At 39.3% G+C, this 27,773-nt stretch overlaps 2 protein-coding genes across 3 annotated transcripts in view; one reads left to right on the plus strand and one right to left on the minus strand.

Annotated features, from left to right (window-relative positions):
* Positions 1-125: 125 nt before the first annotated feature.
* On the minus strand, positions 126-3,042 carry LOC103033696 (tubulin alpha-8 chain-like). Its single transcript, XM_049475725.1, has 4 exons — positions 2,935-3,042; positions 2,436-2,655; positions 1,269-1,417; positions 126-1,177 (listed from the first exon to the last, which is right to left on the minus strand). The coding sequence occupies exons 1-4, from the start codon at positions 2,935-2,937 to the stop codon at positions 200-202; spliced, it is 1,350 nt and encodes a 449-aa protein (XP_049331682.1). The 5' UTR covers positions 2,938-3,042; the 3' UTR covers positions 126-199.
* Positions 3,043-8,478: 5,436 nt separating this feature from the next.
* ptk2aa (protein tyrosine kinase 2aa) overlaps positions 8,479-27,773 on the plus strand; it is a 139,526-nt gene continuing 120,231 nt past the window's right edge. For both annotated transcript variants that reach the window (XM_049475709.1, XM_049475710.1), the window contains exon 1: positions 8,479-8,650. The gene's annotated coding sequence lies outside the window, so the exon portion shown is untranslated. The remainder of the gene's footprint in view (positions 8,651-27,773) is intronic.

Genomic DNA, 27,773 nt, shown 5'->3' on the forward strand with positions numbered 1-27,773 from the left:
ACTACTAAAATGTTGCAACCAAAGTCTAAGAACTAGTTTTTGCACCTTTATAAATTTAGGCCGTTCAACCAAACCTTGATCACAAAAACACAAAAATACTAATAGGAAACAGACAGACTCCTTGATTTACATGCTGCATGATTTATTTCACTCGTCATGAACAAACCACTCGTGCAAAAAGAAAAGAAAGAAAGCGGTTCTAGTACTCGTCTTCCTCTTCCTCAGCGTCTTCTGCAGAATCTGCTCCCACCTCCTCGTAGTCCTTCTCTAAAGCAGCCATGTCCTCCCTGGCCTCAGAGAACTCTCCTTCCTCCATCCCCTCCCCCACGTACCAGTGCACGAAGGCCCGCTTGGCGTACATCAGGTCGAACTTGTGGTCCAGGCGGCTCCAGGCCTCGGCGATGGCCGTGGTGTTGCTCAGCATGCAGACGGCCCTCTGCACCTTGGCCAGGTCTCCACCTGGAACCACGGTGGGCGGCTGGTAGTTGATGCCCACTTTGAAGCCGGTGGGACACCAGTCTACGAACTGGATGGAGCGGCGGGTCTTGATGGCGGCGATGGCAGCGTTGACGTCTTTGGGCACCACGTCTCCGCGGTACAGCAGGCAGCAGGCCATGTATTTCCCGCGTCGAGGGTCGCATTTCACCATCTGGTTGGCGGGATCGAAGCAGGCGTTGGTGATTTCGGATACGGAAAGCTGCTCGTGGTAGGCCTTCTCCGCGGAGATGATTGGGGAGTAGGTGACCAATGGGAAGTGGATGCGAGGGTACGGAACGAGGTTGGTCTGGAACTCCGTGAGATCCACGTTTAGAGCTCCATCGAAGCGAAGCGACGCAGTGATGGAAGAAACGATCTGAGCGATCAGTCTGTTCAGGTTGTTGTAGGAAGGACGCTCAATGTCCAGATTGCGCTTACAAATATCGAAAATGGCCTCGTTGTCGACCATGAAGGAGCAGTCCGAGTGCTCGAGCGTGGTGTGAGTGGTGAGAATTGAGTTGTACGGTTCTACCACCGCGGTGGAAACCTGGGGCGCAGGGTAGACGGAGAACTCCAGCTTGGACTTCTTTCCGTAATCGACGGACAGACGCTCCATCAGCAGAGACGTGAACCCAGAACCTGTTCCACCTCCAAAGCTGTGGAAGATCAGGAAGCCCTGCAGGCCTGTGCACTGATCAGACTACAGGAGACGAGAAGAGAAGGGGAGAAATCAGGAACATGAGTTTTGTGGTGGGAACACTTTAGGAATGCTTTAGAAACAGTACTCTCACCATTTTTCGCATTCGATCCAGCACAGAGTCCACGATCTCCTTGCCGATGGTGTAGTGGCCACGGGCGTAGTTATTGGCAGCATCTTCTTTACCACTGATGAGCTGCTCTGGGTGGTAAAGCTGCCGATAATGTCCATTACGAATCTCATCTGTGAGGAATAAAGTGAGAAAACGGTAAATTACAGTAGGGTTTTTATATATATAAAAAAAAAAAAGGTTATGGTGGTAATCAATGGCATGTTATTTTCTGGGTCACACTGATCCGTTTTAATACAGCAGGCATTTATTATTTATTTTTGTTTCTTTACCATTTCATTGTGTATAAATCTATTTTTTTAATACATATTCATTTTATTTATGTATTCCCTATTGACCCTCCCTTTACTTATTTATTTATTTATTTTTATTGCAGGTCTGAAGGGAGGTGTGCTGCAGGAGGGGTGGGGGTTAAAAGGGCAAGGGAATGTATCCTGAAAGTGCCAAAAATCTTTAAAACTGGTAATTTTTTTAAATCAGTCTGTTTTTATTCAAGTTTAATGATACGGGGGAAAAATAGCTAAGTATTTTTTTTTTCAGTATGAAACTTCATTTGCTTGCTTTAATTAGTGTAATCTACATGTAAAATGAAGTTAAAATTAGTTTTTTTTAATGAAAAAAGTGAATTATCCTAATTGAACAATCACATGTTACAGATAAGGAACACCATTGCACTTAATATTGATAGAATAATTAGTAATGGCGTTAATAATAAAATATTAACACTGCTCGTTAGGATTTTTTTTTTTTTTTTTTTTTTTTTTTTTTTTTTAGATCTTTACTTTCCCCACAAAATCTTACAGCACTTTAACTTTTATGGAGATGTGGATTTCATTTTCCAGCAGGACTTGGCACACTGCCCACACTGCCAAAAGTACCAATTGGTCTTATTAGATAATATTCTAATTTTCTGAGACACTGATTTTTGGGTTTTCATTGGCTGTAAGCTTCATAATCATCAACAATAAAATAGTAAACGCTTATAATAGATCACTGTGTTTAATACATCTATATAAATAACTTTAAAGGAACTTTACAAGACATTTAAGTTGAGCTGCACTACAGCACCTCAAATCCATCTCACCCCAGATTAATTTCTCCTTTAATTAAGAGTCAGTTCTGCAATCTTACCTACAACTGTTGGCTCCAGGTCTATGAAGACAGCTCGTGGAACATACTTTCCAGCTCCAGTTTCACTGAAGAAAGTACCGAAAGATGAATCTGATAAAGAGGAGTTGCCTGAAGCGATCATCCCATCCGGCTGGATACCATGCTCCAGACAATACAGCTCCCAGCACGAGTTCCCCATCTGAACACCGGCCTGACCGATGTGCACAGAGATACACTCCCTCTGCACAGAGAACACACAGCATTACTATACTGAGCATCAGAACACAGAGATACACTCCCTCTGCACATAAAAACACAGCATTACTATACTGACCATCAGAACACAGAGATACAATCCCTCTGTACATAAAAACACAGCATTACTATACTGACCATCAGAACACAGAGATACACTCCCTCTGTACATAAAAACACAGCATTACTATACTGACCATCAGAACACAGTCAGGAGAAATAGAGAGAGAGAGAGATCAGGCCTTTATAGAGTAATAATACAAACCATTTTAAATCACTTCTCTGGGAAAGAGGAGAGAGGGGGGAATCTTGATCTGTAAAATCACAAAACAGACAGACAGACAGACAGACAGACAGACAGAGGTCAGTAAAAACACCACAGCACTTCAGCATTATTACTCTCAGTAAAGAGGATCCAGTCTCACCCACACAGCTGCACTAAACCAGCTGCTCACCTGAACCTGCTTTATAAACAAGGCCCTTAATTAAGGGGTGTGGCTTTCCAGTGACGTCAGTACACACCTAAGATGCTGCTTTCAAGCAGAGCAGGGGCCTCATTTAAATAAAGGGTGCGCGTGCAAAAAAACAGGCCTGAAATGTGCGTACGCAACATCTCACGCAAAAAAACTGTAGTTTATAAAGAAATACGTAGCGTTAAAACGAGCGCACAATAAAGCAAGGATTGAGTCGTTCGTAGAGCGGGAATTAGTGACCCCATGTGGTGAAGCACGGAACTGCAAGTAAATGCGTAAACCATCCTTACGCATATTAATTATTATTTCATACTACATACATCAAGATTATAAACGTTTAAAAAAGATTAAAGAGACTAAAATATAATAAAATATAAATATGCTTGTTCAAATATATTTTTGTCTGCATGTATAAAGTTTCAAAGTTTCAATGCTTGCCATATATTATTCTGCTTTTATTATTTTTATGCTTACTTGTGTATTTCGGTATTTCACCTGTAGTTTATTTCAATTGTATGTGTTTAATCTGGTTTGTTTTATCTCACAATTAAAAAATCTAAAGGTATATATTATTATTATTATTATTATTAATAATAATATTATTATTATAATTATTATTATTATTATTATTATCGTTGTAGTTTTTAGATAATTATTTTTGTGAATGATGATGACTGGTTAATGAGTTGATTTAGATTACTTATTATGTGTGTTTTGTTGTGGTAATGTGATAATTTTGGAAGCATTATTTTATTGTGTTTGTATGTCCTTTACCTTTGTGTTTGTGGCAAAATAAATCTTAGTATTGTGAAAAATAAAAACAAAAAGGAATTTAATATTATTAATAAGATTTGTATAGAGGAGAACAGCACACTGATACAGTTCACTTGGTGGGTCAGACGCTAGAGGGCGCTGCTATTACAGTCTAAAGTAAATGGGTCCTCAATATATAATTTTGTGGTTTAAATATATTATATACGCACACCAATCCAGCATAATACTATTATATTGTTTTATTTCTATTATACATTTGAAATTGTCCTATAGAAAAGCATTGTCCTATAGGAATGAATATCAGAATGTTGAGAGGCCAATATTGCATTGCTCTCCAGTACTGTTTGCGTATAAAGTAGATTAGCAAAAACCATAGCAACCACCACGGATACCATATCAATACCTTACCAACCACCAAGCACCACCATAGAAACCACCACATATACCATATCAATACCTTACCAAGAGCCAAGCACCACCATAGAAACCACCACATATACCATATCAATACCTTACCAAGAGCCAAGCAACATGATGGAAACCACCACGGATACCATATCAACACCATACCAACCACCAAGCAACACCATAGAAACCACCACGGATACAATATCAACCCCTTACCAACTGCCAAGCAACACCATAGAAACCACCACATATACCATATCAATACTTTACCAAGCGCCAAGCAACATGATGGAAACCACCAGGGATACCATATCAACACCATACCAACTGACAACCAACACCATACAAACCACCACGGATACCATGTTAACACATTACCAACTGCCAAGCAACGGCATAGAACGGTTTGAATTTTAGCACCAGGAGTGGCATAAAGTTATCCAAAAGCAGTGTGTAAGACTGGTGGAGGAGATGAACTTGTTTTTTGGGAATTTGGGAGAAATGTTGTCTGTAGTTTATAGAATAAAACAACAATGTTCATTTTAATCAAACATAAACAAGCAAAATCCGAGAAACTGATTAAAAAACTGAAGATCTCTCTTCATTTTTCCAGAGCTTCAAGTTCAAGTTCACTATTATTATATTTAAATACACAACTTTTTCACAAGTGTATGCACGCCCTGGGTCCTGGTGTTCACTGAAACAGAATGCTGCACATGTCCGGGTCCTTTTTGTTAAGGTTTTTGAGCCTCTATTTGATTCCTTTTGATATTGTAAATGCACTGGCTCCTGTGTTTCTCCCCGGAGTGTGTGCGCTGTGTGTTTCTGTGTGTGTTCAGGGTTTGAAAGGGAGCCGGGTGTGTGGTGAGAGGTGCGTGGGGTGGATTCTGATGGAGTGGGTGGAGTGTGTTTGATGTGGTGAGGGAAGATCCGTGGTGCAGCAACATCTACTCTTTTAATATTTAAAATGCTCTGAACCGTGGGAGGTAAGCTGTGCACTGAGAGAGATCTGTGCAGTGGGAATACGTGTGTTTGAATTGGGTGAGAAATGCAGTCCAGGGTCCAGCTAGTTTTTACAGCTCGGCTTACTGCATTACATATGCTATTGATTTTTGAAGTGAAAATAAAAAAAAACACTTAATAAACATATTTTCTCAATAAATAACATATTTTTAAAGCGCTTATTTTGTCCTATGCTTCGTGCAAACACATCCCCAGAAAATTATATGGAGCCAAATTAGGGACAAAGGTTTTGTCAATTTGAAAAAAAAAATTGAACTGAAATTAACTTAAATAAATATAAGTGTATCAAATGTTTTTTTCAGGTTATAAATAATTTTGATTCAATTCGGAAATAGTTTTAAACAAATTTTTTTTCACTTTCTTGTGTATTTTGATATTTGAGATCTCATATTTTTCAGATGCAGATTTTATGTTTTTGGAATCAGGTTTTTTTTTTTCTTCACAGTTACCTCGCCCCCACGCAAGATTAGGGCCAAAAGTCTGAAACCTGAAAACCAAGATCTGAAACTGGAAAAAAAGATCTGAAAGCTGAAAAAAAAATTAAACTGTGAAATTTTTTTTTCCAAAAACATAAAATCTGCATCTGAAAAATGTAAGATCTCAAATATCAAAATACACAAGAAAGTGAAAATTAAAAAAACAAAAATTGTTAAACTATTCCCGAATTGAATCTAAATTATTTATAAGCTGAAAAAAACATTTGATACACTTATATTTATTTAAGTAAATTTCAGTTTATTTTATTTTTTTTAATTGACAAAACGTTTGTCCCTAATTTGGCTCCATATAATTTCCAGGGGATGTGTTTGCACGAAGAATAGGATAAAATAAGCGCTTTAAAAATATGTTATTTATTTAATTTAATATTTATTTAAGTGAATTTCAGTTTAAATTTTTTTTTTTTCAAATGGACAAAACTTTTGTCCCTAATAGATAGATAGATAGATAGATACTTTATTGATCTCTGAGGGGAAATTGTATACATCCGGCAGCAGGTATGTATAGTACACAAAGTTACAAAAAGATCAAATATAACGATACATATACATATAATAAAATGAAAAATAAAATGTATAGCCATACAGAAAGTGCAAATACACCGTTATACAGTACAGTTATACAGTGCAAATACACCGAATGAAAACAGTAATTTGTAATTTCCATATAATTTCCTGGGGATGTGTTTGCACGAAAAATAGGACAAAATAAGCGCTTTAAAAATATGTTATTTATTGAGACGGTATTCACACACCCGCACATTTTAGTTTGACAGATTCACAAGTAAAACTCTTAGAAATTCTACACTGTGACAAGCTGCTGAATTCATCTGGCTGCACTCTGGGGAGACACTAATACTAACAGAAGCATGTTCAGAGAAATGAAAGAACATACCAGCCAGGAGATGTTTGCTCTGGCTAGAAAGCGACAAGGAGGAGAAGGCCTGGCTGAGAGAGAGAGAGAGAGAGAGAGAGAGAGAGAGAGAGAGAATCAGGTTACTGCAGAACAGGTGTGCAGCCAGACTCAGGGTGAAAGAGGGCAGGAATCACTCTCTCTCTCTCTCTCTGCTGGATATGTGCAGCAGAATAATGAATAACTGCTCTACAGATGATTTCATGCAATAAGGGGATTTACAGCAGAACTGTCACTGCCCAGACATGAGTCATGATGATGAAGGTGGGTCTGGAAGGAGCTCTGTTATTGGGTGTTTTTTAGCTGATCATAGATAGCAGAGAGCCATAAAGTAGACTAATATTACACCATGCTGGTCTGAGGTCAGCTTTAACCTGCATTTGCATCTGGGATTTAGTGGTAAAACTGCTGTAAGCTCGGCTGCTGAGGAGGTAAATATGTCAAAAGGACAGAAGCTACTGGTTATATCATATTTCTGTAGTAGAATAACAGCGGTTATTTTTATAAGCAGTGAAACTAACTGAAAAGAGTAGCATGAATAGCTTAGGCTTATTGTAAGAGTCTGAAATAAACACCAATAAACACTGAATATATGCTGGATGACAGCCTTAAGACCATTTATTAATCATAGCATGGAGGTATAGCCATCATATTTTCATTTAGTACAGCAGCAATTTGTAGTCGTTCTCGTTAATGTCTTAATATGTCGTCCCTACGACTTAATTATCTCATTCCCATGCCCTAAAAAGTCGTATCTCATTCCTATGCTTTTTATAAGTAATCCCCACAGCTTAATTATCTCTTTCCCCTGCCTTAATAAGTCATATCTCTTAAGTCACACCTTAAGAAGTCGTCCCCACGACTTAAATATCTCGTTCCCATGGTTTAATAAGGCGTATCTCATTAACATGCCTTAAAAAGTGGTCTCCATGACTTAATTATCTTATTCCCACGCCTTCATAAGTCGTCCCCACGACTTAATTATCTGGTTCCGATGCCATAATAAGTCATGGCCATGCATTATTATCATTATGTCACCTACATCATTAAGTATTACTGTGCTCAGAAATACTTTAACCCACCTGAACCCATTACAGCAGTGGCATAGTTTACAGGGCAGGAGCTGCTCAGCGCAAAGCCTTTGTTTCTGGCGGCAGTAACTATGTCAGTAACTGTGTAACTGTGTGAGTAATAGCGTAACTGTGTGTGTAATTGTGAATAACTGTGTAACTGTGAGTAACTGTGTAAGTAGCTATGTAACTGTGTGTGTAACTCAGTAACTGTGTGAGCAGCTGTGTAACTGTGTCAGTAACTGTTTGAGTAACTGTGTCAGTTACTGTTTGAATAACTGTGTTAGTAGCTATGTGAGTAACTGTGTCAGTCACTGTGTGAGTAATTGTGTCAGTAGCTATGTGAGTAACTGTGTCAGTCACTGTGTGAGTAATTGTGTCAGTAGCTATGTGAGTAACTGTGTCAGTAACTGTGTAAGTAGCTTTGTAACGGTGTGTGTGTAACTCAGTAACTGTGTCAGTAACTGTGTGAGTAACTGTGTAACTGTGAGTAGCTGTGTAACTGTGTCAGTAACTGTGTGAGTACCTGTGTAACTGTGTCGGTAACTGTATGAGTAACTGTGTAACTATGGTGGGCCGGTTGCTATGCGGCGGCCATGTTGGAATGGTCTATCCGTGCTGAGGCGGGGGGGCGGCGGAGCGGCGCTGCCGGAGCGGAGGGAGCGGAGCGGAGGTCGGGGAGGCGAGGGAAGCGCACACGGCGCCTGTCCGCTTCTTCAGTACTGGGATTAAATCCGAGCTGGAACCGGGTGTAATCAGGGCGGTGGGAGTCCGGAGAGAAGCCCGGGGGGAGCTGCTGGCGGCGGGGAGCGGGATAAGGCGAGTGAGTGGCTTCCATATTGTTTTCCACTGTTTCTTTGGGAAGCTGGAGAAACGGGTAACTTCGTGTCAGATTTTGGGGGGGGGAAGAGATTCGGGGTTTTGTGGGTCTCGTAGCGGTTTTTTAGTGAGGAGTTTTATGTAAAGGTGTGAATAAACCCGAGATTAAACGGTTTTAGGTGGATTCTGGTGTGAAAACACGTTATTTGTAGAGTTTTGTAGCTGGAAGCTTCATCCTCCTCCTGCTCCTGACTGACTGCATACTTCAGCATTCGCACACACTTTATCTCAGATACAGAGATATCCAGGGCTGTTTTTAAAGGGTTTGTGTTGATTTTATGAGCTTTAAATGATGATTTCTGACAGTATAAACCTTTTAATGCCTTTAAACTAAAAGCTACATCACTTTGACTCAAGGAGAAGCTGTACAGAAGCTGGAATAACGTCATTGTGCAGATACAGCCAGGCCCATTACAGCAAGGCAGGAATACCAATTAATCACCACCAGATAACTACTGATAATAAAACAATTGAAGCAACAATAAACTGTGTAAATACATCTTTAAATTCGGTCTGTGATGGTCAATTTAAAGCAGGAAAGTACAACACTCCACTACTTACTGACAGTAGCCAGCTAGCTAGCGAGGTTCGTCATTCCAGCAGTTAGCAAAATATGAACCTTCAGCAAACAGGAAGCTTTAGATCAGGGGTGTCCAAACATTCTTTGTTGGGGGAAGGAGAAATATATTTGAAGTCACGGCCACAGACTCTGTAATAAAACAAATAATGAAATATACCACTTTAAATAATACATTTTTCCTGATTATTTCATTTACACACCATTTTACTTGACTTGCTATCTTTATCTTTGACAGTGTTGTGTAAACTAAGATTTTTCAAATTGATGTTGAATTTCATGATGTCTCTTAATATTAAACCCCTTAATTACGGCAACTTTTAGACTCTTTGGCCCGTTTTTCTGTGCTAAAAATGCGCACTCTCTCCACTTTTAGACTCTTTGGCCCATTTTTCTGCGCTAGAAATGCGCACTCTCTCCGCTTTTACACTCTTTGGCCCGTTTTTCTGTGCCAGAAATGCGCACTCTCCTCTTTTCAGGCGAGTCACTTCCTTATTAAAAAGAGCTATTTAAAAGATAACTGCTGGAACTGCTAACAAGCTATTTAGTCACTTTTAAAATCTAGTAATCCATACAGTAACTAAGCTACTTTTTAAAGGAGTTATCAGAATGTTAGTATGAATATTAGTAAGTATGCCATCACTGTTGTATTGTCTAGGTCAAAATGGTCGAGTCATTCTTTTTAAGACGTCTTTACTTGTGTTGTTGTGAAGCTGATAGTGCTTTTTTTTTTCTTGTCCCGAGGCAGTGGAACGACACTATCAGTGCTGTTTTATTTTTAGACTGGAGTGTTCAGGCACTGGAGTGTTCAGTCTCTCACCGTAAAGCCAGGCAATGTATATTTCATGCCTGGAGAAGGAGGCTCATGGTCTGCTATACTCTTCTTCTCTCTCTCTCTCTTATTGTCTTGCTGGAAGGTGAATCGTCAAGTCTTTTGTAGGCTCCTCTCTGAAAGCAATTGATCGCACCAGATTTTATTTAGGGATTTAGAATAAATAGAGGAGGCTTGAATACTTTCGCAAGTCACACTTTTCCTATTTTTAGGTGATTAAAATTTTGAAAACCATACATCGATTTCATTCCACCTCACAATTACATGCTACTTTGTGTTGGTTTATCATTTAAAATCTTAATAAAATGTTGAGAAGAAACTCAAGTATTGCAATGCCAGTTTTTTCAAATATCATGCAGCTCTAAAAGGAATACTTGAAAATCACAGGTGATGAAGGCATATTTTAGGTTCTTTTGATTATAACTGCTTGTGTTTATTGCTGAAAGCCTAAATGAGTGTTTTCTGGTGTTTACATGTGTGGCAGCACAGTTGGAGTAAGTGGTAGGCTTTACTCTGGCCTGTTCTGGATCGAGTTACCTCATTGCTTTTCTCAGGATTCTTAAGGAAGACGCCTTTTCCTATCAGAAGTGTGTGTGTATGTGTGTGTGTGTGTGTGTGTGTTTGTGTGAGAGCCAGCCTCAGTACAAGAGAGTCAGAGCTTCCTAATGCAACTGCAGTAATTCTCTTCTCCAGAAATGAGGTCAGGTCATGAATGGTTTCATTTGTAATGAACGTCTCGAACAAATAAGGCCTGGTGTTAATCACAGGGCACGGCCTGATATGCGTAAATCAGAGCTCTAAACTTTAACTACATGTTCCTGCCTAGCTGAGGAGTCTTCTTATTTCCCTTAGGATTTCCCGTAGAACTTTATCGACGGATTAACCTCTGGTTGTTGGTGTCGCCATCCAGGCTGATTTTTATGATCAACTTGGTTAAAACAGGCTCTGATTGGTTTGTACTCTTAGTGTGGTTCGATTGAGCGGGAATAAAAACTAAGGATGTGAGGAGATCTTGTGGCACGAGATCTCGCGAGATTAAAACATGGCGATATTTCCCGTCAAGCTTAAAGCTCCACTAGGTAGGATTGAGATTTTGTGCTTGTGGGCTCCCCCTACACTCGCTATATTAACTCTCTTGTTCCTGCACCAGACAACTCTGACCAATCAGAGGACACAATGTGCTCACATGGTTTATAGGTGAGTGTGTTTTTGGTGCGTTTAAGTTTTGTGTTTATGTCAAACCAAACCAAACCAAATGAGTAAATTAATTCATCAACTGATCCTGACCATAGAAATTAACTAGTGGTGAAAAAATGCCCTTAGAGAAAACCCCCTATTTCTCTGGTTTCTTTAGAAGGGTTGTATTTTTGGTGGAGCCACTATTTCAGATAGTATTTCTTGGAAAATTGTCTGTTATCATCTCAAACTCATGACCCACTCATCATAAATAAACATGTCGTGAATAATTCCTGCTTACTCTGCAGTTTGTCTATGTAATGATGGCCTGCTTCAGAAGACACACCCTGTAAAGTCAAGATGGTTGTGATATTTGGTGGAATAATCCTGGTTTTTAATCATGTTCTCCTCCACCAGTCTTACACACTGCTTTTGAATAACCTTATGCTGCTTTACTCCTGGTGCAAAAATTCAAGCAGTTCAGCTTTTTGGTTTGATGGCTTGTGATCATCCATCTTCCTCTTGATTATTATATTCCAGAGGTTTTCAATTTGGTTATTTTTTCCAGTGCTGTATGTAATGTGATGTAGTTTTACGCAATACTAATCATTGTGTAATATATCGTGCCTTTGCCTGTTACTTGTTGGCAAAATTGCAGCATATTTCCATGCAAATGTCTAACACCAGATATAGACTAATAGATATATTTGTGGTTAAGCTTAAATTGTGTAAGTTATATTTTTAACTCCAGCATTAAGAGCAGCAGCTAATGCACCTATGGCATTGTGAGAACAGGGAGCCCATTGAGAGGTTATGTGATAGAAAGGCTCTCTCTCTTTCTCCCTGATACGACTGTAGTTACAGTCAGTTTCCAGACGGATTAATGCTCCATTCAGCAGCAGCTTAATGGATCTAGCTGCAGTCATGCCGCTCCAGATTTTCACACAAACACCTTGGACAAATGTTTCTTTTACGATGGTGACGCGAGCTCAGCGCTCGGGGTGAGGCGGCTCTCCTGCTTGTTTGTTTATTTTCACTTTTTCTGTCAGGAAACCGTTTACGCACCATCTCGACTGCGGGCATATGGCGAGCTTGTTCAGTTTGGATTAGTAATTCGCTGTCTGTCACAGCACAAGTTTAACAGCACCGCACAGCCTTCAGTTTAAATCTGTTTCTGTTCTGTTTAATAAAGACGTGCATGGAAAGATTTTCATATAAAACAGTGTTGTTTATGTTAAAAAGGGCTGTAGTTGAAATTTTACTCTACTGGCATGATGTTGCTTTAGGCTCAAAACATTTCTGTAAGGATTTGGTTGTGTTTAGGTGTTTAGGTCACGGAAAGCTTTAGTTGGGTCAGGTTTGTCACTTCATCTCACCTCAAAGGATCATGATCAAGCTCCTTCACTAGAATTCAGTAGAATTCAGGTCCAATGCTGCACAACCCAGTGATTGAGGGGCTTGGTAAAGCACTAGCTGACACCTGACATTGGTCATGGTGACTTTAGGGTCACGTTTAGCTGCTCTAGACTGGGCTTGTGTTGATTCAAGACACTAGCTTTGTCCGTGTTTGTGTTTTATGCCTATATCTGCTTAGCCCCACCAATTAACATGATGATAAAGAGGGTTTTAACCCAGATTGGTTTTTATGAGGGTCTTTAAACATGCCTTACATTCATTTTGATGGTTGGCGGTTTAATGGATGAGTTTGGCAGTGTTTGACGAAAGTTTGGTTGAGGAGGGATAATGCTATGGCGTTGTTTTGCAGCAGTTGGCCTGTATTCCTCTTAGATTTACTTAATTAGGTTAATGATCAAAAACCTTACCAGAGGAAGGTGTTAAAGCTTTAAAACCTATGGATTTAGAATGAGATGCCATAAAATACATTGGTCCATATATTAGTATGACCTCAGATTGCAATGTAATTTCATTAGTTAGATTGTCTTTTAGCTTGCATGGTTTGATAAATGGAATAAAACCCGCTATTCTACACTGTAAAACCCAGTAAATTCAAAATTCAACTCAAACCTTTGTTGTAACTGATTACCTAAGAACATTTAAGTTCATGTAATATAATAATATAATGTAATATATATATATATATATATATATATATATATATATATATATATATAAAGATTTTCCTTAACTTCTTTTTTATGTTTCTCAAGTACTACATTGGCTTCAGTAAAAATGACATAAATTATTATTTTTATTATTTTAGTTATATTAGTTGCTTTAATGTGGTGGTCAGGTGCATAAAACATTTGTACATTTGTATTCAGTGTTCTCTTTGATAACATTCATGTAATACTTTTTGTAAATACTCATGTAAAAGTAGATGAAAAAAGAAAACGCTATAGAGTGAACAGCATTGAGAGCACAGCCAACACAGTTACTGCAGATGCTTGTTCTTACAGTCTACAACACAGAAGCCAAGCAGTTAATCATAATATATGATCTACAAGTTTACCTAAGGCAGCCCCGGGGGAATGACTACACACTGATGGTGTGTTTTAGTTAGAAAATGGGGACACACTAATTATGCAAATAGATTTTGCCAGAAGCCAATGGAAAAGAAGCTGTCAATGGCAACTTGAAAGAAGATCTTCATTTGAATGTACAGTAAATGTGCCTGTGAATGAGTAATGTTTAGAAATATTATGTAAAACAGACCAATTCAAACTAATTATGGGGTTACAGTGTATAAATAGAATATTTTGTATGTTTCTGGTATTGTATCTGAAGTTGGCTTCCTTTGGTTAAAACTACAGATGCTAGGCTAATGTCTAATTAGCCTAGTCTTTATTAGTACTGCTCAGAACTATATTAAATTTCTTTTAAAAAGTTTCTTTTAAACGAATGCAGAGAACATTTTGAGATTTTTTTTTTTGACGAGCTGAGTGTCCCCAAGGCTGGTTATGAAAAACTCTTTTTATAAGGCGGCGCAGGGAGGAGGTACGGTTCCTTACTAGACGACTGAGAGTCTGTGAACACCTCACGCTCTCCCGAGGGCAGTTTCCCCCCTGCTGATGGCTTAAAGGCTACACTGTCCTTCTTGCTTACGCTGGCAGCTTGTCCGGCACTAAAGGCCCTCCGCAGGAAGCTGAGTTTGTGGAGCTCAGCACTGCAGTGCCCGCCAGGCCGCTCTTCACAGCCAGCTGCTTCCGCCTCTACCTGAGTCCCAGGGCAAATGCTAATAAGCTAGCTGTGTAGAGGAGGGGAGGGGGGGGTGCACACTAAAACGCATATCAGAAATGGGCTGATACAGCAGCAGAGGATTTAAAGTGATAGATCAGTGAACAGTAGTAAGTTTAACCAAGAATGTAGGCAATCGTCCAAGACCTGATTTGTGTCCTAAGTTTGTTTCCTTACTAGTTTTACACTTGATCTGTAAAAATGATGAAAATTGTCATGCTCTTACCTGAAACCGCTAAAATCCCTTTTTTCTTAGAGTAGGTTTCTCTGAGTTGTTTATGATGCTGCACATGATGAAACTCTTCCTCAACCTCCATTGTCTGCAGTAGGTAGTAAAAGAAGAGTCAATCAGGAAAAGCACTGTGTCTACATCAACCCGTGAATTAGCATTAGCCCCACCCACTTTTGCTAGGGACCATCAACTGGTGTGGATTTGTACTTTCTGGATCTGGAATACCCACCTTGGTGTGTAAGTAACTATAGGTTTAAATAGGATCTCCCGTGGATTTTGCGTTTAACAGAGACTCTAAGACTAGGTCAGTGGATTAACTGCACTTATGAATATTGCACGTATGAATATTCATGAGCAAGAGCCGAAATCCTATCGTTTCTCCCTGCCCCCACTCCTCCACCGGACTAAAGCAGTGTTATACTGGATCGGAGCACTTTCCCCCCCCCCCCCCCCCAAAAAAAACAGCATTCATGGCATTCATTCATAATAGAATGATGCCTTTAAGCTTTTTTCAGAATGAGGGGCTAAAGACAGTTTTTTGTATCCTATATACTGTAATAGTTTTGATTGTTTATTCTGTAAAACTGATTTTTTGTTCTCTTATTTAAAGAATACTGGTTAGATTAATTATTTTTCCAGGCCAGGCTGGAACTTTCCTTCTGGGTGTGCCGAGTGTTTTTCTGTCGTGTTTGTATGGAGCAGTAGGAAATACGTTTACGCTGTAATGTGAGGCAGCCTGTGAGGGACAATACACAATAGCTGCTGTTCCGCTCGGCTCCTGTGGGAATCTGCAGCCGCACCTGCATTCAGCTCCACTTACTTACAGGATGCTTTAGACAGAGAGGGAAATGCATTTAGAGGAACTTTAGCTTTGGTGTGTTTGTGGAGTGTTCAGAGACCCACCAATTTGTGAGTGTTTCTGTTTAAAACCAAACATACAGTAGACAATGACAGACATCCCAAGTTGTAAAAATTTATTTTAGGGAGGCACCTCTGGACCTGGACTTCCAAGCTGTTGCCACAGTCTCATCCATGTCCAGTTGCCGTGTGGCTTCCCGTAGCTCTCCTATATAAGTTTTAAGACTTACAATAATATTAAACACGGTTGATTTTATCTAAACACTAGGACAAGAAAAAGACTGACTTAAACCTTCAATCCTACCTACCTAACACTTAACGATTGAGATGACACAGCAGCAAATCGACTCTTTTTAATGATTTATTAAGATACATTGGATAGAAGTTCCGATAATCTATATTAAGCCCTATCCAGACGGGATTAGTGTCTCAAGGGGTCCTGGGGTAATTTTTTCTTTTATGGTGAGGGTCCTCTGTGATTTTATTTCTGTCCGGAACAACCTTATATGTGTTTTTCTCAGACATCCTCTGACACAAAAAAGTGTCTACTGTTTTTCTCTGAACTGTGGTCCTCCAGTATTTTAATCCTGTCTGGACGCACATCTCTGAGTTTCGTCTCCTCGCGTTTAATAAAATAGCTATTTGTCCACTGCCACGCAGCGTAATTACACATTGGGCGTGCCACAGTTTCCACGGAGATCCATGTAAAAACACAACTGCGAGTGGAAATGGAGGAGCTACTGAACACTGATGTCATGTGTCATGGAGTTTTATCACTGAGTAGAAGTGAAATATATTTTTCATTTCAGAATCTTGTTCGAATAGGGATTAAGTCTGATTTGTTTAGGCTCTGTTAACTTACATAGGAGTAGAAAATCTGACTTGTGGGGGAATTATAGTTAAAATTTCCTTCTTGAACATTTAATTTCAGATTAAATGGAGCAATAAACGGTGAATCGGTCACTGGGTAACAGCTTAAAGGCTTGATCTCTTTATATGGAAAGTTTATGTAGCTTGCAGTAAATGGCAGTAGCTTACATTATTGCACGCTCTGCTTACCTCGCTCTTAAACATCTTTGTCATCTGCAGACATCGGAAAAGTGGAGCTCATTTTAAAGGAACATAAAACATGATGATAAAGTATTCTCACAATAATTTCCTGCCTAGTTAGGCTACTTCACATTTAAAGAAGTAGAAATACTCTCCGATTTCTCCTTCAGGAGGAGGATCTTCTGTCTGACTGGACGAAGATGAAGAAACATCTTGACATTATGAATTCTGAATGCCTCGCCTCCCCCGGGGCATCTAGGAAGTTCAGTCACTTCCCTGGGGAGAATTCAGACTAGCTCAGTGCTAAGCTAGCCCAGTCTTTAGGACGCGTATCTTCCTCGTGCCACTCGTTTCTGAGCTCCTCGTTTAGAGCCTGATGACTCTAAGAAGCTTAAGCTTCTAAGCGGAGTTTGAGGAACAGATGACGGTTGTATTCGGAAATAAAAACTGAGGCTGAGGAGAAAGAGGCCACATTAAATTTACACCAGCAGACACTGCTCACATACCTCCTGTTCTATTCTTCTGTTTGTGGGTCAGCAGAAGGAGGCAAGTTGAACCCCTGATTGCCCCTGGTCGACTGCTTAGGATTAAAGAAAGGAGGCAGAAGTTTTTTAATTCCCTCTTTTTTTAGCGATTTCATAAATTTCTAATATTTAAAATTAGAAGTAGGTGCACTATATCACCTGCAGATGATTAGAAAATGGCTAGAGAGGATTCTTATAGTATAAAATTTTCCCAGACATCGACATTGCGCCTTATAATCCGGTGCGCCTTATGTATAAAAATGGACTAGAAAATACAAGTTCATTGATGGTGCGCCTTATGATACGTAAAATATGGTATATCAATAGAAACAACCTAAAAGTTCACATTTACATTGATGTTTTTATATTTATGGCATTTAGACATACAAGGTTATTTATATTATAGAGTTGGGCCAACGTAGTGTTAGGAGTCTTGCCCAAGTACTTCTATTCATTAAACTACATTTCTCCCACATGGTAGCTCACTGGCAGGCGGTAGTTTTATTGTTGCATATTAAGTTAGAATAAGATTTATTGATCTGAAATTAGCATAAAACTAATGATGTATACTGTATTCGCACTATAAGGCACACAAAAAAAAAATCCTATAGCGTTTTACAGGAGTTTCAGTTTAGTTCTCCAGCTGTATTAGCATTAGCCGCTAACCGAGCCACGCACAACATTTTTGGGTGAGTATTATCAGTCTGTAGCCTGCTGCTAACCCTGGCTAGCACTGCTTGAGCAGCATTAGCATTACTGCTAGCGGTTAGCTACTAATGCTAATGCTTCAGCTTTAGTGGAACTCTAGAAATCTAAGCTGTAAATAATAATCTGCCAGAAAGAAATTAGAAGGGAAACATGCCTGAAAAAGCGCATTATGTATTAAATCAGTATAAAAACTTGGATTTAAAAGCTGTAATCTAAGAGTTCGTAGTCCTGTGCGATGTTCACTAAACAAAGCAGGTTTCGGCCAATCAGGAGCTGAGGTGTGTAGATACAGGGGATGTTTTGGCTGAGCTGATGTGCTGATATTTAAAGGGCAAGTTTTGAAGCATCTTTGTGTCGGATGCTTCGCATTTATGTGTGAACTTTAAAAGGATGTAATCATTTACCACCCTGCTGTGTGTGTGTGTGTGTGTGTGTGCGTGTGTGTGTGTGTGTGTTTTCAAATCGTAGTTTAATCACGTTTGTGGTTCGCACCAGGAAACCCAGTCACTTTGTCCTTGTCTTTTTAGAGTGATTGTGATTTGCAGTCGGATCCCCCAGTGGTCCAATCAGGTCCTTTCAAACTGTTTCACGGTCAGTGTGTTTGACGGGCTTATATTCCGCTGAGTAGGTGTGTGTGTGTGTGTGTGTGTGTGTGTGGAGGTTTCGCTCTGCAGGCACTGAAACTCATCTGCAGAGTGTTGGTACAGCTCAGTGTGAAATTACTGCAGGTGTGTAGGGAGATAAGAACGTGTGCATCTTTTTTTCTTCTTCTTCCCCACCCCCTCTTCCAACAACCCAATTCACCAGGCCTCACTCTATCACCATCTCTCTCTCTCTTTCTCTCTTTCTCTCTTCTACTTCTTCTTTCTCTCTTCTCCCTTGTCTCTATCAGGCTAACCTTCACTTTTTTCTTTGCTCTTCTCATCAGACAAAACAAAAGACCTGTGGTCCCTATAGACGTGTGCTGATATAGTGCGTTGAGTGGTCCAGCAGACTAAAGTGCTGCCACTATTATCGGGAGATTGCTGGTTCGAATCCTGTTTATGTAGTTTGCAATCAGCTACCAGAGCTCCAAGAGAGCACAATTGGCTTTGCTCTCTCTGTGTGGGTACAGTAGATGGCGCTCTTTTATCTCCTCATCACTCATGGGGTGATGTGTATCAGCTCAAGGCTGCGTCTGTGAGCTGATGTATCAGAACCGAGTCGCTGTGCTTTTCTCTGAGCGTTAGCCCTGTGCTGTGATGCTACTCAGCAATGCTGCATCATCAGCAGCAGTTCAAAATAGGAAATCTGTTGACTCTCTGATGAAGGAGATTCCACATCTGCTTTAATCTTCCACTAATTAGCTCCTTTGGCCTCTTAAGACACGTGTGTATGCACGCACACACACACACACACGCATGCACAACAGCATCTCTTCTGACAGGCTGTGCACATGTGAGCTGTAACAGCTAGCTGTGCGTCGGTGTGCTCGGAGGCAGCTTCCCTCGCTGCACACGTTACTCTGTGCTCGGGGTCGTTATCCATTAATCATGGGTTCTGCTCTATTTCTGCATGAACTGAGAAGTCGCATTGATTAATCATCAAAGTGAAGTTTTGTGTGCGGGGGAAGCTTTTGTTTTTTGCTCTTTGGGAATAAAATCTGAATACCTTGGACGACCTGTGCTACCTGTCCTCTGTTTCGAGCTGTTTTAGCTTGAGGGTGTTTTTACACTCCTCTTATTCAGTCTGGACCTTCAGGCTGAACCTTCTTCCAGGAAACTACCCAGGAAAACTTGTAGGGATTTTGGGGTGATGTCACTTATTTAATAAATTGTGAATATATTTATAAATAATACAGTCAATTTTGCACTACAAATCACATCCAAAATACTTTAATTTTCCCCAAAATCATCAGTGTGTCTTTTAATCCAGTGCATCTTATGTATAAATTCTACCAGTCAGGTATTAAGGAGCAGTAAAGCCAGTCCCCCTTCAGAGGTGAGTATTATCGACCCATAGCCTGCTGCTAAGCCTGGCTAGCACTGCTGGAGCAGCATTAGCATTACTCACTAACCATGCTAGCTCTTTCACCGTTCAGATGGGAGTATATTAGACTGTAGCCTGCTGCTTACCCTTGTTAGTACTGCTGGAGTAGTAAGCCACTAAAGATAATGCTAATATCAACACTCCAGCCTTGGTGCTGCAGAAATTCAGAAATCTAATCTTACTTTAATAAATGGTAGTGCTTTACTCCCCCAAATAAACAAGTTTTCTAGAGAGAATCTGTGAAAAGTCGTTTTTTATTACAGTTCTGTTTACTTAGCTTAGTTAGCATTCTATTATATAACAGTTTCTAAATCTGCACTCTAGGGGTGTGCGATATGACCCTAAAATAATATCACAATATTTCATGGTATTTTTGCGATAAGGATACTCTTAGCAATATGATAAAATGCTGATTTAAAAAAATATTTTTTTTTAGAATGCACTACTGCAACAAAATGAAAATGTAATGTTATTATTGCAAACGATATGAAATGGCACACCCCTAACTGAAACACAAGAATTTTATCAGAATTCAGAATGTTATGATACTACTACTCCTAATAATAATGCACTCCAAATATCTCCATATATCCAGGATTAAAGTAAAATAAATGATATTGGAGAGATATAGTTTAGTAGATACTGTATATAATGGGAAATGAGAACAGTGTGAATTTTTCTTTTGCTAAAAACTGAAAAAAGTAGTACCCTGATGTTGTTGATAATTAGGGTTGGGTGATATGGCACCATATTTCACTACTTATCTGCCCGTGGAGAAACAATTACCACCATTGTGTGTGTGTGTGTGTGTGTGTGTGTGTGTGTGTGACATGTGCTAGCCTCTCTCTTATGCTAATGTGTTAATGCTGTGCTGGAGCGAGCTGACAGAGCCTTATACAATAGAAGGAAATGACCTCATAGTTTATCACTCTAACCACGTCTTCAGGGGCTCGCCTGGTCCTTGGTTCACTCTCCAGTTCACTCACTCTTCCCCCTGGCTGTAGAACAGAGTGACCTCACCCACGCCCCTCATTTTTCACTGGAAGCTGATGGAGCTGGAGTGGTGGAGCTGTGTGGAGTGCAGGGTTTGAGGCAGTAGATGGAGGGCGAGAGAGGTGGATGTGGAGTTCCAGAATGAGAGAAAGACACTCATGAGGAGATTCCTTCAGAGTGGCAGTGTCGTGGCCTTCTCTGGTGATGAATGGAGCGTCTGTGCTGGCGTTTCGCTGGGCTGCTGAACCTGCTGACACTGAGAGACAATGCTAATAGAGTCAGCATTTCTCAGCTGTTTAGTTCTACAGCTCTGAAAAAGAGTTTCTAAATCAGTTTCTCTGATTTAGCTATTTATAGGTTTATGTTTGAGTAAAATGAACATTGTTGTTTTATTCTATAAACTACAGACAACATTTCTCCTCAATTGCAAAAAAAATATTGCCATTTAGAGCATTTATTTGCAGAAAATGAGAAATGGCTGAAATAACAAAAAAGACGCAGAGCTTTCAGACCTGAAAATAATGCAAAGAAAACTTGCTATGTGCTAGAAGTTATTGGCTAATGCTAATGCTCCAGCCTTAGTGCTGGAGAAATTTGTAAAGATTATCATCCAGTGCTTGTTTCACTTGGAACGAAAGTGTTTTTTTTTCTCTTTTTTTTAAGAATTACAGTTTTGTTTACTTAGCTTAGCTTTACTTAACTTAGTTAACTACCCCAACACCACCACCCAGCGATGAGACCTGCTGAATTAGAAAGAAAACGTGGTGACACCCCTGTTTCTTACTAGTGTTGCATAATGTGCCTTATAATCTGGTGCACATTATAGTGCAAAAAATACATGTTGATTTCTTTTTATTATTAAATAATTTAAATATTCTATGCATAGTCTTCTTATTCTTAATCTCATTATTGTTTATTACTATGAATAAACACTGCAAAGCTTGATGTGTACATTTACTGCGTTCAACCTTACTCTGCCTTGCTCTGCCTCCAGCCCAGTGAGGTCATGTGAGCACAGTCTGCAGCATGAAGAGCTCTGCCTTTTTTTTTTAAGGCATAATCTCAGCTCTTTCAAATTTACTGATGCATCTGAAATGTGAAGCCATATATGTGTGCATGTATAGTAAAGTGGTGGTTTGATCATCTTTGTGTGTTTTGGCTTTCATAATATCAGTAAATGCTCATGTTAATGGAACATTTCAGCCATATATGCCAATGATGTCACATGTATGAAGTAGCATTCATAATGTTATGTGAATAATGCTGTTTTGTGCCTATTCACATTAGCATTATTAATGGAACTGTTCCTTTAACAGTGTGGTTGCTGGTTGCTGAAGGCCTGCGTTTTTCTACTGATGTAATATGATAACGGCTTTAAGTGATATTAAAATTGCAATAACCGTTACCAGACCATATCTTACGCCTCCCCCACTGCAGAGTGCTTTACCCATCCCGGATGCTCTCATCCTTCCTTCCCTGTCTGACGACATTAGCCTCAGTGGAAGTGGGTCTCTGGGGCATTTGCACTCACCTCTTCACTCTCTGACACATCAGCATCTCCACTGCCCCAAAACACCCCTCCAAACCACCCCTACCCCCCCCCTCAGACCACCCCTACTCCCCCAAGCCACCCCCAGAGCATGTGACTCAAAGCGCTGCCCGGCCTTCAGACTATAGGAGGGCGAAAAGGTGGCCTGTCTGCCTGTAATTACAGCACAGTGACTCACTGCTCTGAAAGAGTGATGAAGAGAGAGAGAGAGAGAGACACTGAGAGATACAGAGATAGATGAAGAGAGATAGATGAAGAGAGATAGATGGAGAGAGAGAGATGTAGAGAAAGAAAGATTGAGAGAGAGAGATATGGAAAGACAGAGAGAAATATGTATAGAGAGAGATAGAGAAAGATGTAGAGAGATGGGGAGAGAGAGATACAGAGAAAGATGGAGATACAAAGAAAGAGAGAAAGATTGAGATAAAGAAAGAAAGAGATGAAGGAAGAGAGATGGAGAGAGATGAATGGATAGAGAAATGGGGATGCAGAGCTGAAGATACAGAGAGAGAGAGATGGAGAGAAAGAGAGAGAGAGATACAGAGAAAGAGATGGAGAGAGAGATGGAAAGAGAGAGAGCTTGAGATACAGAGAGAGCTGGAGAGAGATGGAAGGAGAGCGAGAGAGATAGAGACAGAGAAGGATGGGGAGAGAGATAAGGAGAGAGAAATGGAGATACTGGGAGAGAAAAAAACAGTGAAAGTGAGACAAAAGCTGTCACTGCAGGACAGGATTGTCTATGCAGTCATGATATTACTCAGAAAGGGAAAGAAAGAGAGAGAAAAGAAGAGGCAGAGAGAGAGAGAGAGAGAGAGAAGGAGATGTACTGTTGAGGCTTGTGTCCACTGTAACTCGTTTGTTTTCTGAAGGACACTTGTCCCCCTGTTTCTCGTCTCGAGAACACTGACGGCTCTGTGAGAGTCCTGACCTCATGTGAGTTTCTAGGTGCAGCAGATGCTGACCTGCAGATCCACGTCTTCACCAGCAGGTTATAAAGATCGGAGCGTTTATTGGCTAATGAGCGTTTTTTTTCTGTGTGGTAAATATTGACCTTACCTTCAGTAGATTTTATATTTTCTGAAAAACTTCTGTTGGAGAGAAGAGTCGATATTGATTATGAATAAACGTTGCTTTGTTTAGTGGGTAACCACACAGTTAGCTCATCAGTTGATGTTTACTACAGTTAGTAAGCTAGCTGTTACCATATTAGTTTGTGGTTAGTCTGTTACCTCACTGTTAGCACCATAATTCATGTTTACCACAGTTATAGTTAGCATGTTAGCTCATGGTTAGCGTGATAGATTGTTTTTAGTCTTATACCTCACTGTTAGCTCCCTAATTAATGTTTAACACATTCACAGTCAAAGTTAGCATGTTAGCTCAAGGTTAGTGTGTTGGTTTGTTTTTAGTCTTTTACCTCACAGTTAGCTCACAGTCAAAGTTAGCATGTTAGCTCATGGTTAGCATATTAGTTTGTTTATAGTTTTTTACTTTATCATTAGCTCACAGTCAAAGTTAGCATGTTAGCTCATGGTTAGCATGTTTGTTTGTTTTTAATCTTTTACTTCACCGTTAGCTCACCAGTTAATTTTTAAAACATTTACTGTTAGCATGTTAGCTCAAGGTTAGTGTGTTTTTAGTCTGTTATCTAACAGTTAGCTTCATGATTTAGCTTGTGATAAGTCTGTTACCGCACAGTTAGCTCTTAACGGATAGCTTGCTAGTTAGTTCATGTTTTTCTTCCAGTCATAGTTAGCATGTTAGTTCATGATTATTATTATTTTTATGATTATAACAGTCAGAATTAATAAAATAGGAAAGTATATTCTTTGTTTTTTTTGGTTAAACAGCATGAGCTTAAACAACATTTAACTTGAACCCCCCCCCCCCCCCAAAAAAAAACACTAATTAGAGCTTAGTAACCTGTAGATACTGTTCTTTAATCTTTAAATTGCTGCTTCAGCAGTTTTATTTCCTTTGTTTTTTAATGCTTAGAAATGAAGCTTTTAGCTCTTGACGGTGTATTTCTGCCTTTATCAAAATAAAATGAGTTAAAAGAGTAGCGTATTGGTGTATCTCTAATTATATGTCCAGTATCTTTATATACGGCAGGTCTGTGAGGGAAAGGCGTGTGGGTTCAGTTAGATAAAGAAGAAACTGCTTTCTTGGTTTTAACCATCTAGGATTTGTACTATTTATACAGAAAACACTGAAACCAGTCCAGTATGTTTATCATAAAACACAGCTTAAATCAAACTCTATGCACTGTACTCTGCTCTGTTCTTACTGCTGCTCACTACTGTTACAGAATAGAGCGTATAGTTTTCTGGGACTTGATCATAAAACCTGTTTAAGCGCTTAACTCCCCCCTTAACCCCCCCAGGGCATTCCTCAAGGCTCCAACAGGACTCCACTCAGCCTCCTCACTGTCTGCTCCAGGCCTCTCCAGGCCTTTGGCTCCAGCACTGTCTGTCGTGTGTTTCTGGCCAGACAGAGGCTGGAGTGGAGAGAACCAGGCTATAGGGGGCTTATCCACTAATGCCACAGCCACTAGTGGGTGCTGTGGATCCTTGCATTGAGTTGACACTGTAAGACAGTGGTTCTCAGACTGTGGTACATTTACCACTTGTGGAACATTAACCACATTTTAAAAAATGTAGTGGATGGTCAGAAATTTTAATGGTTGATTTAAAAGGTTTTTACATATTTTTTTATCAGGTTTGTTTAAGTTTAGTGTCTTTATCCTGCTATAGCCTGTATGTAAGCTCACACTTCAGTTATTTACAGTTTCAAAGGCCCTACAATTGAACCCTGTGGAACTCAACCACAAATTACAATAGTTTCTGCGTTAGCATTAATAGCAAAATAATTACCATTAGCATTAATCTATATACTTCATTGTAGACCTGACAAAATAATTGCAATATCGATTTATCGTACAATAAAAGAACATGACCTCAATAATTTTGATAATCGTGATGTCGTATACTGTGTTTATTTGTATGTTTGTTCACATATATAACAGTAAACAGTATTTTAGACAGTAATGCTTCAAGACTTTTACTGCAGTTATTAAAGAAATAAGTATATCATTCCCAAATTAAGTAAAATAAATGATTAATTTAAATTTTGTTGTCTTTAAAAAAAGTGTATAATTGCTTTATTTTTTGCTATTCTGTTATCATTATATCAGTGGCACTTAATAGTCTTAAAATGACAAAAATATCGTGTATTGCAATCATTTCTGGAACAATATATTGACCACAAAATATTATTATCGTGACAGGCCTACTTAATAGGGCTACATATGAGTCTGCTGAAGATATTGAAGGCATTGGTTTAAAAGAACAAACACAATGAGGGAGCTCTATGAAATCTGTTTTTATTTTTTGGCAAATTCAGTCTGTTTCTATTTTAGTTTTTTTAATTGTTTTTCGTTTATTGTCCTGTTAGCTTGAATGCTAACTGGTTTCCGAGATTGTCTGATTGATTTTATTGTGCTGGACAGTCACTGTTGGTAATTATTATTTTTTTAATATTGTGTAATTCTATGTAATTTATCTTTTGTACCTTAGTTTTGTGAATCTGTAAATCATAGGGCACTATGGATGATTTGAAGGGTCAAACTTTAACAGTGGTTAATAGTGGGAGTGTAACCATGCATCGAAATCTTACAACCAAAGAAGCACTATTTTGAATCAAAATCAATTACATATCAAATGACCATGTTTCCATGACCATGTTCATCCTTAAGCCCATCTGTAAAAAAACTTCTTCCTGATATTTGTGAGGAAAGCAGCATTTTTATGTGGAAGTGGATGATAAGCCTCCGAGTTGAGTTAATCACCGGGAAAAACAACAGCAAGGGCATTGCTGCAGCTTATATGGCGGGAGGGAAAAACACTGCATAACCTTTCGGGAAGTGTGGACTGCAGTGGTGTGTCAGGGTTTATCGTAATGAGGGTGTGTGTCTGATCTTGGGAAAGGGCAGGTTTATTTTCTTGCAATCCACCAAGAAAAATAAATACATCTTGCGAGAGGAATGGAGTGTATAAACACACACCTGTTCTACACAATTAAACACAGATGCGTAATCAACAGATCATTACAAACTACAGTTATGAATCTTTGTTTATATAGATGTTCATGAGTCATAAGTGAACCAATAGAAATGACTTTTAAAAAATGAGTTTAAATTATTTTTTTTTTACTTTGACTTTTTTTTTAAGCTGATGTCTGTAAGTTTTCGGATTTGGGGGATTTAGGGCCCTCTCTGGTGAGAATGAATAATTGCACAGCGCCTGTGGAAGAATCATTTTAAACTGGACGGGTGTGATGCGGTCTCCTTTCAGAGCGGATGAATCTGATTCCAGGTTATGTTCAGTCAAAGCGAGAGAGCTCAGTCAGAAATTTCACTCCTTCATTTCTTTGCTTTTACTATGAGTGAATGAGCTACTGAGCTCTGAGTTTCCCCTTCTGAAGTCTCCATTGCTCCACCAGCCGCACGCGTTCAGTAAAACTGAGCCGGATCCCTTTTTTTAGAGGCTGTACGTGTGACGTAAGTACGTAAAGACACGTGACGTGGCCAGAAGAAGAACTCCAGCTAAAAGCAACCGACTCCCCAGTTTTTTAGAATGAATATACTGTATAAGGCTTAGTATGGATGGTGGTTCCTGCACACTGGTACCATTAAACACTATTTTTTAATCCATATAAGGTAGGGGAACAAAACTGTAGTCCTAAAAAACAAGCACTGGATGTTAATCTACACAAATTCTCACTGTTTATTTGGGTGAGTAAAAAGCTTCTGTTTACAGAGTTCGTACAGTCATTAAAAACCTTGGAAAGTCAGAACAGCAAGTTCAAAACAGCAATTTCCAGGCCTGGATAAGTTTTACCCAGAAAGTTTTGGAAAAGTCATGGAAGTTTGCTCTATAAATCTTTGAGTTTCCATTTATTGAAGGAGAAAAGCTAATTTAAGCTAACAAATACATCAGCTCAGAGTTCTGTAATTTAGCCCTACACGATGGAGCGTTTAGGATTTAATTAATCAAATTAATTTTAGACCTACTGTAATCTGTAATTTGGATTATAGTTGAGTAAGTTGATTTTTGGTTTTATTGTCCATGTCTGCATGTCTGTTTTTGAAATCGTATGGCATGAAAATTTGCCTTGAAGTCATGGAAAAGCCATGGAAATGTATTGGTTAAAAACTGTATGAACCCTGTGTTTATTTACAGTAAGCTTACATTTATAATATTTTAGCGTGGTTAGCTGCACTTCCTTATTGTGGGAAAAATACAGTATGTTATACAGTCTGATTGGTAGGCGTGACCTCACACAGT

This window comes from Astyanax mexicanus, chromosome 3 (genome assembly GCF_023375975.1).
Source record: "Astyanax mexicanus isolate ESR-SI-001 chromosome 3, AstMex3_surface, whole genome shotgun sequence".
NCBI classification, from domain to species: Eukaryota; Metazoa; Chordata; class Actinopteri; order Characiformes; family Acestrorhamphidae; genus Astyanax; species Astyanax mexicanus.

Bases quoted from the DNA above. Each gene is read 5' to 3' on its own strand.
- LOC103033696 (XM_049475725.1), bottom strand. The intron at 1,418-2,435 runs GTAAGATTGCAG...TATTCCTCACAG, and splicing joins CCTGGAGCCAACAGTTGTAG to ATGAGATTCGTAATGGACAT. The intron at 1,178-1,268 runs GTGAGAGTACTG...CGTCTCCTGTAG, and splicing joins TGGATCGAATGCGAAAAATG to TCTGATCAGTGCACAGGCCT.